Source organism: Paroedura picta, chromosome 2 (genome assembly GCF_049243985.1).
Source record: "Paroedura picta isolate Pp20150507F chromosome 2, Ppicta_v3.0, whole genome shotgun sequence".
Taxonomy (NCBI): domain Eukaryota; kingdom Metazoa; phylum Chordata; class Lepidosauria; order Squamata; family Gekkonidae; genus Paroedura; species Paroedura picta.
Window position 1 is genome coordinate 38,888,335 of NC_135370.1, and position 19,354 is coordinate 38,907,688.

The following is a 19,354-nucleotide window of genomic DNA, read 5'->3' on the forward strand; positions in this document are numbered from 1 at the left end:
CTCCTATGTAGCATTAGATTACATGGCATAACAAGAATAGCAAAACAATAAAGATGGTTGAAAAGTGTGAGACTTTTTCAGGCTTGCTCCCCGATCCCCCTTTCAGTGACCATACACTGACAGATGGCACCTCATCAATACTTTACTGGTAATAATCCCAAACAACCATGACAGGGCACTGTCAAACAGGCAGAACCTGGCACGTGAGCTGGCAGAAAATTGATATGGCGGGGTCTGGCAGCAGTAGGCCCTACCAGAAGTCCGGCACTTGGGAACTGCCTCACCTGAAGGTATACTGATGCCAACCCTGTTTCAAATGTTAGAGAAACCATTTCCTTCATGTTGGGAGCACTGAATGGACAAGATAGATTTTTCAACAAACCTCTAAAAAAAAAGTGGTTTGACAAAAACCCCAAAATGGTTACAGGTGCATCTGTAGCTTTAATAAACAGATGCTCTCACTGGCTGCTGCTAGGCAACCACAACAATTTGGTCAGCATTCTAGGCTTGGTTTCTGTCAATAAATGGAAGGCTAAGAAGGCAGGTGCATTTTCAGGGCTCTTTTAGCCATCAAGACAGGTCTCATGGGGACCAACAGCAATCTCCACGCAACTTGATACCACCCAAACTGCGTGACTCACCAAGGAATGACTCATGCTTGCTACTTTTGAACTACAGTCACCCCACAAAAGTCAATATAGTATAGTGGTCAGAGTTTCAGACTGGAATTTAGAATCCCCATTCTGCTGGGAGCCTTGAGTCACTTACACGTTCTCAGCCTAAGCTATCTCACAGAGTAGTTGCGAGGGTGAAATGGAGATGAGAATGATGTAAACTGCACCGAGTCCTCATTGTGGAGAAAGGCAAGATATAAATACAGTAAATTATAAGAGGAGAGGCACATAGAAGGTAGAGTGGTGTTGGGCGTGCAGAGAAGGAAGCAAGGAAAAGTGAGGATATAGAAGTTGTTAGGGTGAGGCAGAGAGGGAATAATGTGGAGGGGGTTGCAGGATGAAGTGAAGTACCCTTGCAAATGTTTGCAGCTTCCTCATCAGTGCAAACATCAGAGCCTCTTGTGGTGCAGAGTGGTAAGGCAGCAGAAATGCTGTCTGAAGCTCTGACCATGAGGTTGGGAGTTCAATCCCAGCAGCCGGCTCAAGGTTGACTCAGCCTTTCATCCTTCCGAGGTCGGTAAAATGAGTACCCAGCTTGCTGGGGGGTAAACGGTAATGACTGGGGAAGGCACTGGGAAACCACCCCGTATTGAGTCTGCCATGAAAACGCTAGAGGGCGTCACCCCAAGGGTCAGACATGACCTGGTGCTTGCACAGGGGATACCTTTACATCAGTGCAAAGAGGCCCAGCTCAGCCAGCACCACACAATTGGACCATACTTCTCCTGAAGAGTGGCTGGGGGGTGGGTGGAAAGGGAGGATAACTACACTGGGGTGCTGATAAAGGTGTGTGTGTTGGTGAGAGGAAAGCAGAGAATGAAGAAGAGGGGAGAGACCCTGGGAGCTTTCAGGAGAGGATATAGAGAAGGAAGAGTAAATGACATGCCCTCCTATAAGTCCTTGCAGGTTGCCCACATGCCTTCAGCCAAGCACCGCTCCTGGCTGGGATGTTTTGATTTGCCTTGGGCTTCCATTGTGCAGTGCAGTTTTGAGACCATCCACATGGCATTGACCTTTACTCCTCCTGCTTCTGGGTTTTTCTCCAGGCCGCCGCTCCAACCGCCAGGACCTGCCAGGTAAGCTGCGCGGGGGGGGGGGGCTCCTTCCTTTACCCCTTATTCCCTTTCAAAGCCCATTTCCATAAATGGGCTTTGAAGCTAGTCTCCAGGCCATGCTCAGAGGTCAGCAACCCCCATAAATGGGCTTTGAAGCTAGTCTCCAGGCCGTGCCCGGAGGTTGGCAACCCCCATAAATGGGCTTTGAAGCTAGTCTCCAGGCTGGGCCTGGAGGTTGGCAACCCCCATAAATGGGCTTTGAAGCTAGTCTCCAGGCTGTGCCTGGAGGTTGGCAACCCCAGGTCAATGGTACCCCTCTTTAACAAACTTAAAATCTGGCCACCTTAATTATAAGCATCCTTGACTCCATTCCTGTAAGTGAGCTTTGCTCCAGAGCAGGGGTTCCTAAAGGAGAGCCCAGGGCCACTCTGGAGTCTGCCAACACCTTTTCTGACATTTTTAGAAAGTGAGCAGGGCCATGTGACGCTTTTGCCTGCAAAGGCTTCTGATTGCCTATTGGGGATTTTATTGGCTGTGCAAAAAATTTAAAATGTGGCTTTGGGGATAGTTGCCCCCACAACTCAAGAATCAACGCTGAAGGTAAGATTTGACATCCATTTGATGGCTGATTCTGCCTCCTGTGGCAGCCATTTTGCAGCTACACCCATCGCACAGTGTAAGAATCCCAAAGATGCCTGCTGGCTCAAAAAGGTTGGGAATTCCTGCTCCAGAGGAAGGTGTCTTGATCTGGAGGACAGAATCTCTTCCTCGTGAGCAAGATGTTTCACTCAGGGGAAGGCAGTCATTCCGCGCACATTGGATAATGCACTTCCAGTGCATTTTAGAAGTAGGTTTTCCTGTTTCACCCAGGATAATCTAGCTGGAAAAGTACACGGACACTGCATTATCCAATGTGTGTGTGGATATACTCCAACACCATGAGTTTAAATAGTATCTACAGTGTTTACAATTCAGCAAGGTTCTTAGGCATGTGATACGGCCCCTATCCAGGATGTGCTAGGTATGCATTTTGCCTGACAAGCTTTGCTTCTAGATATTTGCTTGAAGCGATTAAAGCAATTAAAGGCTGAAGTAATTAAAGGCAATGATCCGCACTGACTGATCACATGCTGCCTGATTACAGCACTTCCACCCGTTTCTGGAAGGGATCGCTGCAATTATCATACGAATAACACCAAGCCCTTGTTTCTGACGTGCAAAACAAACCAACCAGCCGTGTTCTAGTATCCCTTTAGTCAAGGATTTGTACTGCAGGAGCTGCGCACTAGCTGAAGAATCAGACCCCTATCGTAAAAAAGGATGATAAATTGGTTGAATGCAGAATTTAAACATGGTGAGATAAAATAATCTGGAAAAGGACACCTCTATCTCTCCCGCAAATAAAATGTCAGGCAGGAGGGCTCCCAAAAAAACCCCTCCTAATCTTATTTACAGATATGACAAGGAACAAGCACCGTGCAGTGACTTCAGCTCTCCAAATACTTGTCAGGTTTAAAGAAATACATGCAATTGTATATTGCAGATATAAATTCCCTTGTATAGGTTGGAAGAGTACAAGTCCTTTAGCACTTAAAGTGGTATAAATGAGCCATCACTCTGGCGTGACATTGTTATAAAAACCAACATAAGTGCAAGGTGAACTCCATCTCTGACTATTCACATTTATCAAATTATGTTAATCTGACAGAAGCTACTAGGATCTAGTGCCACTGTATATCCCTTACGGTTTATATACTCTCAACAAGTAGAGTATCAAGGTCAATAAAAGACATGCTCCTATAGAACTAAGGATTTTTTTAAAATCCCAAATAATAACCACTTACTTTCAAAGAGTACTGTTAACATGGGCCCTTCTCCGAGGTTGCAACCACTAGTACCAGAGGCTCAATAACAGGAACATGCACTACCCATGACATTCCTGATTCGTGCACTTGAGGGCACAGATTTTGATGGTGCATACATGATTCGATAACATCTATGGGCCTCCCTGACAAAAACACAACCCTCTAGTAACACACGGCCTGGAATAAACTTATCGGCAATGATAAACCTTTGGCTGTTAATGATACATTGCTCTTACTCATACTCCAAATCTATTAATTGGTTTTAATGGTTAATGAATCATTAATGTTCAATGTTTTATTGTTTTTAACTGCATGTACACTGCCCTGAGCCGGTCTTGGAAGTATGGGTTAGAAATGTAATTCATCATCATGATCATGATCATCATCATCATCATCATCATCTATATGCACTTAGAAATTATTATTATTATTATTATTATTATTATTATTATTATTATTATTATTATTATTATTATTATTATTATTATTATTATTATCATATTTATTTCCCGCCTTTCCCTGAGTAGGCTCGTGGCGGGTAACAATTCTCTTAAAAACCCCAATTAAAACCCCATTAAAAGACATTAAAAATCATAACATAACATGGCGGCAGCCAATCACAATCTACTCCCACCTACTAAGGCGATAGAGAATGGGGGGGATGATGTATACTTCAGACTCCCGGGGGGGGGGCAACACTCTACCTCGCAGACCCCAGCCTCAACCATAAACCTGGCGGAAGAATATATGACACCTAGAAACTGATACAGAACATAACAAATGCATGCATCGCTCTCCTCACATGAAATGATAATTTTACAAATCAGGAGCCTTGTGAATGGTGCAAGCTCCAATTTGTGGGTTCTATTAAGGGTGATTGTGACATTTCAAAATGTCCATGCATCACTCGCCTGTTAATAGACGAAAATGTATATTACCTCCTTGAGCTTCATTATTTTTCTCGCTCAAGATTCCAATTAATAGTGAGCCAGGGTAGCTACATGTAATTTAACTGTTGTCAGCATTGAAGTGGAATACGTGTAGAGTGGCCCCTGTTATCAGAACCAACAGAAGCCTATTGCCAAGGCCTTATTTTCAGTCAGCCTCAGAAGCAACATCACAATATCTGGAGAGACAAAACAGCCATGCCTGTACAGGCGCCTAGTCACAATGGTACAAAAAAGGGCCATGCCCCCCCGATCAGCATTCAGGTTTGGTGTGAAATCTGTCATAAGTCTTTCAGGCGTAAATTCTCTGCGTGTGAAAAAGGAAGGTGCCGAGGTGAAAAGCTTTGAATCCTGTCAAAAATCTTCTCAGTGTGAATTCTCTATGCCAGGGGTAGTCAACCTGTGGTCCTCCAGATATTCATGGACTACAATTCTCATGAGCCCCTGCCAGCAAACGCTGTCAGGGGCTCATGGGAATTGTAGTCCATGAACATCTGGAGGACCACAGGTTGACTACCCCTGCTCTATGCAATTGACTAGAACAGAATTAGAAGATAGCAAGGCTGAAAGGTCCCGAACTCCTGTGACACAGTTCCTCCAATGGAATTGCTTGTGGAAGAGGGTGTGGTAATTCCTAGTTTCCCGCTAGTGTTGCAGATTGGTTGCAGGAGTGTAGCGCTTTCCGGAGGGTGAATCCACTTTTGGGATTTCCTTGAAAGCGCTACAACGAAGCGCTTTTTGCAGATCGGTTTCAGGAGTGTTGCAGATTGTCAATGACGTTGTGCATAATGGCAAAACTGTAGCGATTTCAATTAGTAACCATTGTGCTATTTTGGATGAATGCGGAACGGCCCCTACTGATTCCTGCTCACAGTTAGGGCCATTTCGCACGGCTTCAAAGTAGCAGAATGGTTGCTATTTGGAAACGCTACTAATTTGCCATAACCCACGACGTCGTAGACAATCTGCAACAATCCTGAAACCAATCAGCAAAAAGCGCTTCGTTGTGGCGCTTTCAGGGGAATCCAGAAAAGTGGATTCACCCTCCGGATAGCGATACACTCCTGCAACCAATCTGCAACAGTAGCGCTAAAGACCTGTGCGTTACCATTGTTGCTGGTTCTTCAAAGTCCCTCCCCCTGGCTCTCTCCTCCAAACTTCCGGCGAAGCGATCGCCATTTTTTTTTCTCCGAGCGAGCGGGGATAAACGCACCGGCGAGCCTCTTTCTGTTTAGAGGCTTCCCTGGCTTCAGTCCTTCCTCCCTCTCTCTCTACCTACCTACCTACCTATCTATCTAACCAACCACTGGGAGATGGAAATATCAGCTCTTTGACATTAAAACCTCCTTGTTTGGCACATTGGAATAATTTAGAGTATGTATTTTAACTTAACTATTGTTTTTATGAATGCTGGGCAGTGCTGGAAAGGACAGCTAGAAAAATATCCATCCATTCAAAGTAAATTAGATGACCCCAAAGTTATTAAGGGGTGAAGTGCCTTATTTGGTTCCAAGGAAGGTGGATGGTGCTCTTAAAAAAAAAATCTTCAAACTGACCTAATTTCTAACAAAGTCTCCCTTTAAGCAAAAGAGAACATCTGAGCAAGTTGATTCAAAAGTCACTGGGAGATAATAAATATAAAATTTCATTTTTATTAAGCAATATGTCAGATCAAAATCACCCTTGCTTTTAACCTTTCATGCCCTTCACGGTTTTAGGCTTGGCTGTTTGACAGCTGCCTGGTTCTATCACACATAGGGAAAGGCCGTGTTGGCAGCTGGAAGAGGGACTTGGGCAGAAGTCCATTAGACATTAAACAGAATGGGGTCAACGAAAAGACTCTAAGGTGGGGGAACTTTACCCTCCAGACTGAGTCTATCGTAACCTAAAACATTAAAAATATTTTTTTCCCCTCCCACCTATACATTTATTATTTTCTTATTTAAACTTTTATTCCACCCTCTCTCCGAATCGGGGCAGATCACGACCTAATTAAAAGCACATACCATTTTAAAATGCATTATAAAATCTGATTTAAATTAAAATGTCTGAGTTAAACTCCAATATTGCCCATAAAATTCCTTCATGGGATTGGGGGAGGGAGCATGTTCTAAACTTCCTTAAGAAGGGCTGAATCTGCACTTACTTTGTTTATTCCATTGTGGATCCTGCTGAATTCAGATAGATTTGAACTTGGGTCTTCCTCTATCTCCCCCGCCCCATTGAAACAGAAAGTGTTCTGCAAGTGATAAGGGAAGGGGGAGCCAAGCACAGCAGGAGCCTCTTTCTTTTCTTGAATTGGGGGGGGGGGGAGGATTGGAGACAGCAGAAAAGGTGGGGGAAACAAGAGGAAAATCTCTGTCGAGAGAAGTTAGGGCTTCCCCTTTAAGGGAAGCCTTGCAACCTGGGAATGAGGAAGCCTTTGAACTGACGCCCTGGCCAATCAGGGCTTTTCTACAGTGTTGGAGGCTAGAAACAGCAAGTTATTTCAGGGAAAATAAGAGAGCTGCTCCTCCACATGCAGCCAGCTGGGTGACCTTGGGCCAGTCACAGTTCTTTCTGAGTTCTCTCAGCTTCACCTACCAGGGTGAGTGATTATAAGCCACAACGAGACTCCTTTGACCAGTTCTTCTCCCCCTCTATCTCAACTCTGTCAAGGAGGCATCTGGTTCAGCACCGTCCTTATCACATTGACCAAGGAGGTAGCAAGTGACAGTGGATGAGCGACGGGGTTGTGACTGTCCTGCATAATGCAGGGGGTTAGACTAGATGACCCAGGAGTTCCCTCCCAAATCTATCATTCTATGATTCTATGATTCCTCCCTTATGTCTTTGTTTCATTTACTTCTGCTTTTTCCCTTGAGACTCAAGGCAGGTTACAACATACAAAAAAACTATTCATGCAAAAAGCAGAGTAACAATGCAATAGGTATAGGATGACAGAAATTAGGCAACAACACAAGCAGAAAACTGTCTCAGGCATGGACCATGAATCAACACTGGGGGGATTAACAAGGTGCTGGACAGTACAGTGAAAGCAAGATGCTATAAGTAATCAATTCTGCAATAAATTGCAAGTCATTTTCATTATAAATGCATTCTCCTGGCCTGTTCCATTATACAGCAATTTTCAGATCCCTTGACAAACATGCTCAGAGAACACTGGTGTTTTGCACATTCAGAAATGTGGAGCCTTTCCCAACCTCTTCTGCCAAGTTATCCCACAAAGAGGGAGCCACAATGGTGAATTCGACAAACATGATTCATGTACGCAGCTGGAAGTGTTGATAGATGCAGAAGTTGGCACTGATTATTTTTGACCAGTAGTTGAATTTTCTGCATTGAGGCATTTGAAAACAATTTTTTAAAGCACGCTTTGGAGAAAGCTTGAGCAAAATAAGAAACTAACCGGATTCTTGTCGCCTGAGTTTGCATGAATACATGATTGCATATTTTGCCTTTGGAGAGAAATTGCCTGTGGAATGTTGCATTATGAAGAAAAAGGACCTATACAACAGGAAGTGTTTTGAAAATATTGGTAAGAATTGACATAATAAGAGGACAGTGCCTTTTGGCTTTTACTAAAAAGACCCTGCAAACTTTTCAATTTGTTTGATGCACTGTGCGCTTTAATAATCTTTTGGGACTTGAGGCTGTCATTGGAGAGGCCGTGAATGTAAATTCTGAGGCACTCAATGCATATGATAATGATATATTGTTATTGATTTTTTTGTGTCAAATAGACTGCTGTTTTGATATTTTACGGCGTTTGTTTCATGTCTATAGCCCTCTCTGAATGGAAATACCTTTCCACTGTATTTTGATTTCTGTTCCATTATACAGCAATGTTGAGCATTTATAATAATGCTCAGTGAACATTGATGTTTTGCACACTGAGAAGTGTGGAGGCTTTCCCAACCTCTTCTGGCAGGTCAGCCTACAAAGAGGGAGCTACAAGGGTGAATTCTACCAAGGTCTTTGATGTCCCTCCTTAATCATTTATCTTCTAAATTCCCTCTTGAAAAATATGTTCCAGCCCTGCAAGCGTTTTGATGGCCATTTCCTACCTATGACACATCAAAAGAATGTCTGAAATCAGACCCAGAGGGATCAGGGACACTTTTAGTATTCTGTACGAGGAGCCATTATTCTTCCTCTTGCCTTCTGAGAGACCAGCCTCAATAGGATCCATGGAGTATTGACAGGGAAATCTAGCAGGCGAATTAATACAGGGGCACAATATCTAAGAACTTAAGAATACACAATAAAAGATTTGTTCATATGTGGATTTTTTAAAAGGGCCAAATTAAATGTGCTGGCTTTTAAAGCAGCTTCAGAACTCACCAGGACCCACCATATTTAGCATCCAAGATCTGACACGGCTCATTCCGCTCATGTTGGATAATGCACTTACTTTGCAGTTTCAATGTGCTCTGACTGCTGGATTTTCCAGTGTGAAACGAGAGAATCAGCTTCTTAAAGTGCATCAAAAGTGCATTAGCCAACATTTGCGAAATGAAAAGATCAGGCTATCCTGTGCCCTCCAGGCTCATGCCACACACGCTGATGAATGCATTTTCAATACTCTTTAGAAGTAGATTTTCCTGTTTTGCAGAGGAGAACCCAGCTGCAAATACGCACTGAAAGTGTGTTATCCAACATGTGTAGGACGAGGTCACAGCAATTGCTCTGTAGAAGACCATCATTCTACCTGGGAGCCAGCAGTCTTCTCATATCTAGAGTGAATTTAATTTTTCCGGGTTCTGCTGTTGACAGGTTTACTGCGGGTGACAGCCGATGTACCCAGTCTCTTTTGCAATAAGGTTCACCTTCAAAAATCCAGTTTTGTCTCCCTCTCTACTTGTGATATAGATAGAAATCTATAATCCTCGCCTGCACAGAATTCTCAGCCACTCAGATTTTCTGTGTTCTTACTCCAATAAATTTTTTGCCTAAAAACTACCTGTTGCCTTCATGTCCTTTTTGGTCTCTTCCGGCTTTCCATTATCCCCCTAAAGCAACTTTTCTCAACTTTTTTACTGTCAAGAAACCCCTGAAACATTCTTCAGCCTTTGAGAAACCCCAGAAGTGGCATGATCATGCAGAATAGGGTTGGGAAGCAGAGCTGTGGACATGCTCACCTGGGCCCCCTCCACTTCCCACTCCCTCCAGGTTCATCATTGGCCATTTTGAAGGGGGGGGGTCTGCTCATCATGACCATATATGGTAATATCACATGAGAAATGTTTAACGTGTGTGTGTGTGTGTGTGTGTGTGTGTGTATAAAGTTAATGTCACACCCCCGCTGCTGCCTCCTGGCTCCCTGGGGTTGCCGGAGCAACCAGGGTCAACAGCCCAGCCAGATCTGAATGATGAGATGGACCCGGGGGAGAGATGTTCCTGGCAGCTGGCAGATAACAGACCTCAACAGGAGTCTAACTCAGACTCAGATTCAGAGGAAGTGGCTGTGCGTCTGAGACGAAGCCAAAGGGTGGGGCTGACAGAACGCAGAAGGAGTCAGAGATTACATGCAAGCTGTCAGAAGCGATGGGGTTCAGCTGGACTCACGCCGGGAGAGGAGGGCTGAGTCATCCTGCAGGTGCAGCTCGTTAGAGAGCATTTAGGGAGACAGAAACAGCTATCCAGCATGGAAGCAATTTATGTGACTACCCTCTGGACCGGCTCTGCTATTGTGACCTACTGGTTAATCCTTGACCCCCTGACTTCGGACATGACGATGGCTTTTGGTAAAGTGATTTGGCTTGGTGAACTCTCAGACTTTCTGGACTCAGACCTTCGGACTGTTTGACTACTCTTTGCCTGGCTCTGCGTTGTTCTTATTAGCTCCCGGTGACTTGGACTGAACGTTATCTCCATCTGGGCTGGCCGCCCAGGCCTCACCGAGGCAGCTGCTACCGGGTGTGGCCAGCTAGGGCAGCATAGTTAATTAACTCCCACCCATTCAGGAAACCCTTCCAGGGCTGTCAAGAAACCCCAGAGTTTCATGAAACCCTGGTTGGGAAAGCCTGCCCTAAGTAAACTGATGCTCCTGCCTCGGGAAACCTGGGGGCTTTTTGCACGCCTTCAAAATCGCACAATGGTTGCCAATTGGAAACGCTATTGATTTGCCATAACGCACGACGTCGTAGACAATCTGCCACACACCTGAAACCAATCTGCAAAAAGCGCTTCCTTGTAGCGCTTTCAGGGGAATCCCAAAAAGTGGATTCACCCTCCGGAAAGCGCTACACTCTTGCAACCAATCTGCAACACTAGCGAAAAAGACCTGTGCGTTAACATTGTTGCGGTTTCTTCAAAGTCCCTCCTCCTGTGCCTGTCCTCCAAACTTCCGGCGAAGCGATCGCCATTTTTTTTTCTCCGAGCGAGCGGGGATAAACACACCAGCGAGCCTCTTTCTGTTTAGAGGCTTCCCTGGCTTCAGTCCTTCACCTTTAGTCACTAAGCACAAACCACAGAAAAGCCCGTTTGCTGATGTATTTTCCCATTAATTTTTACACATTCATTCAGCCGAAAATCGGGCCCGTGAGAGGGGGGGGGATTTTTTTTTTTCACTCGAGGCAGCGTGGCAACGATCATACGATCAAACGACAGCTCAAACACATTAGGCAGCTGGATGGGTCTCTCTGTTGCAACGAATCTACACAGATTCGTTACAATGGGTCTATTTTTTTTTTTAAAACCCTTTCTTAAAGGGAAAGGGGCTGTTTGGGAGCATGCTAACGGCTGCCCATTGGCTGCTTGACGGCCAGGGGCGGGACGAGCTTGGCAATAGCGCTTCCTTTCTAGCGATTTCTGCCGAGACCGGAAGCTGTGGGAAACGCTACAAAACGCAACTGGATTCCACTACAAAGGCAGGTATGCATAACGACGAATTCCACTATTTTAAATGGCGATTTTTCATTCAGTGACCAATTTGCAACAAAGATCCCGGTGCGTAAAGCCCCCTGGTTTAGGAAGTTGAAAGGGAGAGAAAGAGAAAGAGGTATGAAAGGAAGAATTTCTGCAAAACTTCACATATGAGCTGACGCAGTTGAGAATTTCAACTTAGCTATGGCCTGTCGACAAAATCAAATGAAACTGAATAAATGTATATTTTGACTCGCTACAACTAAACTAATTCTGAAGGGGAAAACAGTTCCAATCCCTCGACACAATGGCCCCGGTAATAACACTTAGAAACATGGAGGAGTATATAAAAAATATTTTAAACGATACAACTGAACTGTCCAGCCTGGCCTACCGCTGAATGAAAAATGGATTGTTACCAGGGTGCATTTCATCCTCTGTGCTACATCATATGAAATCATTTGGCTAAAAATGTGCATTATCGTCCCTCAGCTGTTGACAGTCTAACAGTTATTAATGTGAGAGAGGCCATTAGAGCTGTTCGCAATTCTGATTTATGAGACTGGCTTGTGGAAAAATGCAGCAAAAAATATCTTTTTTAGAGCATATTTCTGAGAAAAACATGTTTCCCTCAGTTGGAAATTCCAGCCGGCCTCTTCACACGGCCGCGAAGCCTGCTCTGGCGAAAGCACACAGAAGGCAAAGTTCACACATGTCATTCATGTCACCTTGCTTCTTAAAGAGTTACTTGGCTCATGCCAAAAGATAGTGCTTCTCTCAAGGATGATGGATCAAGGCTGATCTGGAGATTTCACAAATGTGTATAAACAGAGCAAACAAATCAAATAGACTCCAGTTAAGCTTATTTGGCACTTATTTATAGCCCTTGACTTCTAAGATGAGAGGCAGTGAAGCACACTTCCCCTAATCCCAGGCATATAAGAGTTGCCTGTGTCAACAATAATTTCTCCATTACAGGGCCAAAGAGTATCCAAAGCTGCCTTTTCCTCACAAGGAATGGCACAGGAACAAGGAATCTGTCTCCTTTACCTGCATACTTTGGATGTCTGAAGCCCTGGCATTGACCAGAAGCAGACTTAATCTCTGAGGAACTTTGCCTCATATGAAGTGATAATGACAAACATATTAGGTACAGCTCTATTGTAAGTTTTCAACTGCTTAACCTTCAGGACTATGCAGAGTAGAAGAAAAGAAGAAGAGTCAGTTTTTATAGCCCACTTTTCACTGCTCAGTGGAGTCTCAAAGAGATTTACATTCGCCTTTCCTTCCTCTCTCTCCACAATGGTCATCCTGGGAGACAGGTGAGGCTGAGAGAGTTCTGACAGGACTGCTCGGTCAGAACAGAACTATCAGGGATGTGACTAACACAAGGTCACCCAGCTGGCTGCATGTGGAGGAGCGGGGAATCAAGCCAACCTCACCAGATTAGAAGCCACCACTCCTAACCACTATACCAGTGGTCCTCAACGCTTGACAATTTTACTGAGGCCCAGGGGGGTAGTCTTTTGCCAAGGACATTGCCGCCACCGCCTGATCCCTTGCTCCACTTGCTTTCCTGCCGGCATCCCTGACTTCCTGCTGCCTGCTGGGGGGTGCTGCCAGGAGCAGCCGCACAGTGCCACACCAAGGGGGAGCCCCAGCCATGGTGGCCGCTGGAAAGCACCAAAGGTGAGCCGCCGGCAAAGTGGTAGGGCAGCCCCCGAGGCAGCAGCTGGGGAGGAGGACGAGGAGGAGCCATGGCCTGGTACCGACTGTTGGGGACAGCTGCAGTATACCATGCTGGCTCTCCAGGAAGACAGTGTGTGTGGGCTGGTAAAAATTCTGGTAACCTCGGGCGTCTGTGAAGCTGGGAAAATAATTTACCTACCATATTTGGTGTAGAACTCTCAGGTTCATCCTCTAAACCAGGGGTAGTCAACCTGTGGTCCTCCAGATGTTCATGAACTACAATTCCCATGAGCCCCTGCCAGCATTTGCAGGGGCTCATGGGAATTGTAGTCTGCGAACATCTGGAGGATCACAGGTTGACTACCCCCACTCTAAACCATCCATTTGATGGTTTCTCGGAAGACTTCTAATCATACCTACTTATGGTAAGTACTACATCACATGCAAATTGGAGATGAGAGACAATCATCAGCCAATAGCAGCACAACTTCATCTCATGTTTAACACATTGTTAATTTCCACTTTGTTAGGATTTTAAACTATTTCTGATGCTCGTCTCTCTAAAGCAGGGGTAGTCAAACTGCGGCCCTCCAATTCCTTGTTTGCTGGCAGGGGCCCATGGGAATTGTAGTCCATGGACATCTGGAGTGCCGCAGTTTGACTACCCCTGCTCTAAAGCCACCTGATCATAAGTACCCGCATTCACATATACCACGTTGTATATTTTGTAGCGGACTACAGAATCATTCCCATGATTAATGCTCTTTCATCGGCCCATCATGGTTGTTATTATTTATTTAAGTCATTTGTACCCTATCTTTCTCCCTAGTGGGAACTAAACCAAGTCACATCCTTCTCCTCTTCTCCATTTTATCTTTGCCACAAGTTGAGAGAGTGTGATTAGTCCAAAGACAGAGTGTGATTAGACCCCAGTTCCATGCCCAGATGATGCCCCTCCCCAAAACAACAGAATCCCTGGTCAGTCTGGTCTGGAGGAAATTCGTCTCCCAATACCACAGTGGTGATCAGCATTTTCCTGGGCATGCAAGGAATGGCCATAAGAGCCAAGGGCGCCAAGGATGGTTCTTGTGGGTTTTCGCACGGCAAGCAGATGCCCTCACTTGAAGCCAACATAAGGGCCTACAGTATTTTGCAACCACGCAAGTCTGCTGCCAAACTGGTTAATAAATTATGATTACATTTTACATCCATCCATTATTTACTGCCCCTTGGTGGTTTCAAGCTTCCCAGCTCTATCTATCCCATTACATTACCTGTTGTATCAGCCAGGTAGTGTAATTGCTGGAACCAAGCAGGGATACCCAGAAGGTTACTCCATCACTCTCCAAGCAACTGAGAGTGCTCTCCATCTTTCCTCCAGTCTTGGTGCAATCACATCCTTATCTTTCCCGTTGAAGGTACCACAGTGGGAGGACACGCACACTCGAGCCTTTGGTTAGGACGGGGGAAAGGACGGCACCAGTATCCTTTCCCACCTGCCTCTCCTCCTTCTCCTTCATATGTGCACACAATACTTCTACTCTGAAGCAGAAAGGGGCATATCGTGGACTCTTTCCCCCTGCACCAAAGCTGCCATTTGCCTCTTCTAGGGAACATATAGAAATAGCTGTGTCTTTACCTCCTGCAGGGCAAGTTACAGTTTGGGGAAGCATTGTTGGTTGTGGTTGACTTTGGGAAAATAGATGAGGAAAGGTTTCTCCGGGCAAGCAATGCAGACCTGCTCTGAATATGGTCATATTTTTACAAGCCACCATTTTGTTTCTGGCTTCACCTCACTGACCAATTGTTTGTGACCAACTGTACTCAACAAGCTGCCATTTTTAACTAGAAGCTCCAAAGGCTCTTGAAGAAAAATTAAATACTTCCCAGAAATGAAGAAGAAGAAGAAGAGGTTTTTATACCCTATTTTTTACTACCCAAAGGAGTCTCAAAGCAGCTTACAATCACCTTTCCCCACAGAACTGCTCTGTGAAAACAGCCCTAACAGAATTGTGACTAGCCCAAGGTCACCCAGCTGGCTCCATATGGAGAAGGGGGGAATCAAATCTGGTTCTCCAGATCAGAGGTCACCACTCTTAACCACTACACCAAGCTGGCTCCCAAATTTCAAGTTTGCCTTTCCCTGGGAGAGATGCAAATATATAGGCTCCAATCCATTTGGCGCCATGGAAATGGGCATCTTGCTGCTAGTTATGACCCAAAATCCCACAGAAGCTTATCTAACTAGGTAAAGCATCGCAGCACTATTATTTTGCAGCATTCGTTCAATGCTGGATTATATTCATACGGGGCATTTAAACTTCCCTGACTTTTTAAACAGCTGGCTTAAAAATTGTGTGGCTTGGATGTACAATGTATTTACGATCTGTTTATAAGCAGATCTGTGAGCTCACAGAAACGACAAGAAGCTTTTTCGGAATGGCTGAGTTTTGAAAAACACATTGCTGGTTACAAAACACAGAACGGGAAATCCTGAAAGGGCCCCTTTAGAAATGCTAACTAGTCTCTGCCCTTCATATCAAGCCTTTGTATTTTGATGACACTGAAGTGCACAGAAAATCCCACAATTTGATGCAATTGAGCTATTAACATTTAACTAACACTTTCAGAGCATTAATAAACGAAAATAAGGCCCAGCCAGAGTTTCCCTAAAGTCCGATAACATTCTATCGTGCTCCGGCTGGAAATCATTAAATAGGCTTTAAGGTAAATGTTTGCCTTCCTCCCCCAATTGAAAAGCACATTTTATTCTGCCATTGAATGCACCTTTGTTTATATCATGATTTTCCTGAGATATATTAATGAATAAGAGAGAGAAAAATACCCTGCACTGTTTATCGGTGAAGAAATTAATGTAATGCTTTCTTTGACGCCAGGGAAGGCATCTTTAAGTGGTGAGAGTTAGTTCTCTTGCTTGCGCTTCCTTGCAGAACACTTCTTCCACCAGCACACAACTGCCTTTGGAAAGTTACAAGAGCATCAAATAAATCGCTGCTTTATAGCAGCTGACGCCGTTCTGTTCAGCAGCTCATCTATCCATTATCATCCCCCACTTTACTCCAAATCTTCATGAAAAGGAATTGCCACATAATAAAAGTTTTCTTACTTGCTCTGTCTACGGTACAGAAGCGACAAATCAGAGGGGAAAGTGGTCTGCTAACCTTCGAAGCTGTTGTTCGGAGTGTTTTCCGATGACATCTTGTCAAAAAACGTCTTGCCCCCTTTTCCTTCTGGCTCTTTTGCAGGAATGATGGAAAGGCTCCCGAGCTGATTCTTAAACGCTGGCGATCGCAAACTTCTCTCAATTTCTGCTTCCTGTTAGGAGACATTAAGGGGATGTGTATTAAAAGCTATCAGCAGGAAACAGATGTGGCTGTCCGGGGGAGGAGGTGAGGGAGGGAGCAGTGGGGTTCCATTACACAATTGATGTTTTCCAACACATTTCAGGGTGGCTCTCTATAATATCATACTAGAGGGCTGCAAGTGTACATTTACAATCAGGTTACGTTTGCGACACACAGAAGGTGGGCAATGGCTGCTGTTCTCAACTGGCATTTATTTTAGGAGCATTTCACCTTTCCCAGAAAAGAAGGACTGCTAGTAAGAGTCACAAAAGGGACCTGTGTAAACTGATTCCATTTTTTGCCAAAGCCCTGGGAGAACGTCTCAACCACTTTGACATAATATACATGACACAATCTAAGGATGATTTTGGAAACTGGACATATTTCGGTTGGCTTTTTAATCAACTAAGAAAGCCTGTTGTTTCCAAGGAGATGTTTACTAACCACCACCCGAAACCCATTACCCTTCCATGCAGTAATCACACAGTAATCTTCACAGGCATGCAGAATACCAGTAGTTAAGCAGTCCTTTAAAACAACAATATGGCTATCAGTAGGACTGCCGTCTCTGAATTGGGAAATTCTCGGAGATTTTGGGGTGAGCTTGAGGAAGGTGGATTCTGGGATGCTTTAGAGTCCACCTGCTAAAGTGGCCACTTTTTCCAAGCAACTCATCTCTGTAGCCTGGCGATCAGTTGGAATTCCAGGCGTTCTGCAGCTCCCACCTAGAGGTTGTCTGTCCTACTAAATCTAGAGGGATGTTTGTTATCTTCTTGACTTGGTAGCTAGGACATATACAGGCATATACATCAGGTGCTCTCTCAAGAAAAACCTTGAACACATGTTTTGTATTAAGTAAGCAAAACCAGTTGCAGTCACAAAGGCTGGTGACATATTGAGTGAGGAGAAGAAGAAGAAGAAGAAGAAGAAGAAGAAGAAGAAGAAGAAGAAGAAGAAGAAGAAGAAGAAAAGTTGGTTCTTATATGCTGCTTTTCTCTACTCAAAGGAGTCTCAAAGCGGCTTACAATTACCTTTCCTTTCCTCTCCCCATAACAGACACCAGATTAGAAGTCTGTACTCCTAACCGCTATACCAAGCTGGGGAAAGTCTCTATCTACAAAAATATTTTATTCAGCAATGGTATAACAAACAGGTATCTTTGCAGTAACGACAGAGAAGCTGTACTACTCACTGTTGAACTCTTCTACATGCTGAAATTAAGGCAGTTGAGACACAAAATGTAACAGAGCAGAACTTTTGAAGCCTGTTGACTATAATCAACTTTACATTTATGGTTTTGTGAGGTGGGGGCTGTTAACCAAAACTGTAAGTGTTCTCCACATTTTGGTTTCATGCGTTTTTAAAAGAAATAGGGAGTTGAAGTTTATTGTTGCAGCCATAGGCCATAACATCATCACATAAACCCCGACATATAACGGCATATTGCAACAACAAGGTTATAACATTTTTATATAACAGGGATAAAACTTATAAAGTTTTAGACAAAGGTGGTAAGAAATAAATACAATGTGGAGTTACGGTTTAGCTAAAATTCTTGCGGTATCAGCGGATACTAATTTCTTCCTTATATTTATTGATAAAAAGATAAAAGCAGCCACTTTGAGGGTAACAAAAGGAATCGCATCAGCCAATAAAAATTAATACATTCCTCATCCGAGCTCGAAACATTTACAAGGAATTGATTCATTTGTCGTGAATGGACACACAGAAGGAGCAATGTGGAGCGCAGTGCATAGCAACTTCCACCTGATTAAAACCACAAAGGCAAAGGTTCCACGGGCATTTTTTGATATCTGCGCTGTAAAATACTCAGATGGCATAGTTTGAAAATGAGTACTAGTTAAATGCCTTTCTGAATGTTAAATCAGAAAGGTCAGCTTGGAAGCAAGAGAAGAATCTGTTTTTCTTAATCTTGAGGATCCCACAGAGGACATTGAAATTGTCAGACCATACCGGTATAATGGTTGAATATGAGTAACAATACTTAAAGAAACAAAACACTCCCACTGACGTTTATTGCAGCAAATTCTCTTTTACCTCACGCCAGTTATGAATAAACAATGAATAACAAGTCAAACCTTTACCTGTCTATGGAGTAGCTCCTGAAATGCAAGATTCTTTGAGAAGCCAAAGTTGCTCTAGCAATCAGCACGACAAAATTATGCAATGGTGGGAGATGGGAAAAATAAAGAATAAGCCAGCAGGAGAAGGAAAGGGAGTAAGAACACTGTGGGCCACCAGTAATGTGATCATTGCATTAATTTCAACTATATCGTAGGGCAGGAGTGGCCAAATGGTGGCTTTCCAGGTTCCATGGACTACATTTCTCATGAGCCCCTGCCAGAACATGTTGGCAAGGGGTTATGGAAAATGTAGTCTGTGGACTTCTGGAGAGCCTCCCTTTGGCTATCCTTGCCGTAGGGCTTAATTAAGCGTCAGACTCTTATGCAGTTGAAGACTCTGCATGCTGTTTAACCATCTCAATCCTGAACACAAGACGCCATCTTCTATTGAATCAGACCCCTGGTCCATCCAAGTCAACATTTTCTGCTCTGACTGGCAGAGGCTCTCCATGGATTCAGACATCACTTACTAGCTGCGCAAGTCTGCGCATGCACGTTTGCGCTGGGGCTGCCGCTTGTGCGCGGGGCCTTGGGCCGCCCTCTCCCCCCACTCCGGCGCCGCAGTCCACGGTAGCCGGAAGGTTGTGGACCGCTGGTCTAATGTACATATGATCTAGATCAGCTTTTCCCCACCTTTTGACTGTGAAGGAGCCCCTGAAATATTCTTCAGGCTTTGAGGAGTCCTGGAACTAGGCCAGAAGCATGGCCGATCTCTTACAGCAGGATATAGTAGAAAGGCCGGGGATCC

At 44.4% G+C, this 19,354-nt stretch overlaps 1 protein-coding gene across 2 annotated transcripts in view; it reads right to left on the reverse strand.

Annotated features, from left to right (window-relative positions):
• XIRP2 (xin actin binding repeat containing 2) overlaps window positions 1-16,477 on the reverse strand; it is a 115,147-nt gene extending 98,670 nt beyond the window's left edge. Inside the window, exon 1 of one of the 2 annotated variants that reach the window (XM_077319813.1) lies at window positions 16,225-16,477. In XM_077319813.1, the coding sequence (XP_077175928.1) occupies window positions 16,225-16,447 (223 nt within the window). In that variant the 5' untranslated portion in view covers window positions 16,448-16,477. The remainder of the gene's footprint in view (window positions 1-16,224) is intronic. The other variant, XM_077319814.1, reaches the window with a different exon arrangement.
• Window positions 16,478-19,354: the final 2,877 nt, after the last annotated feature.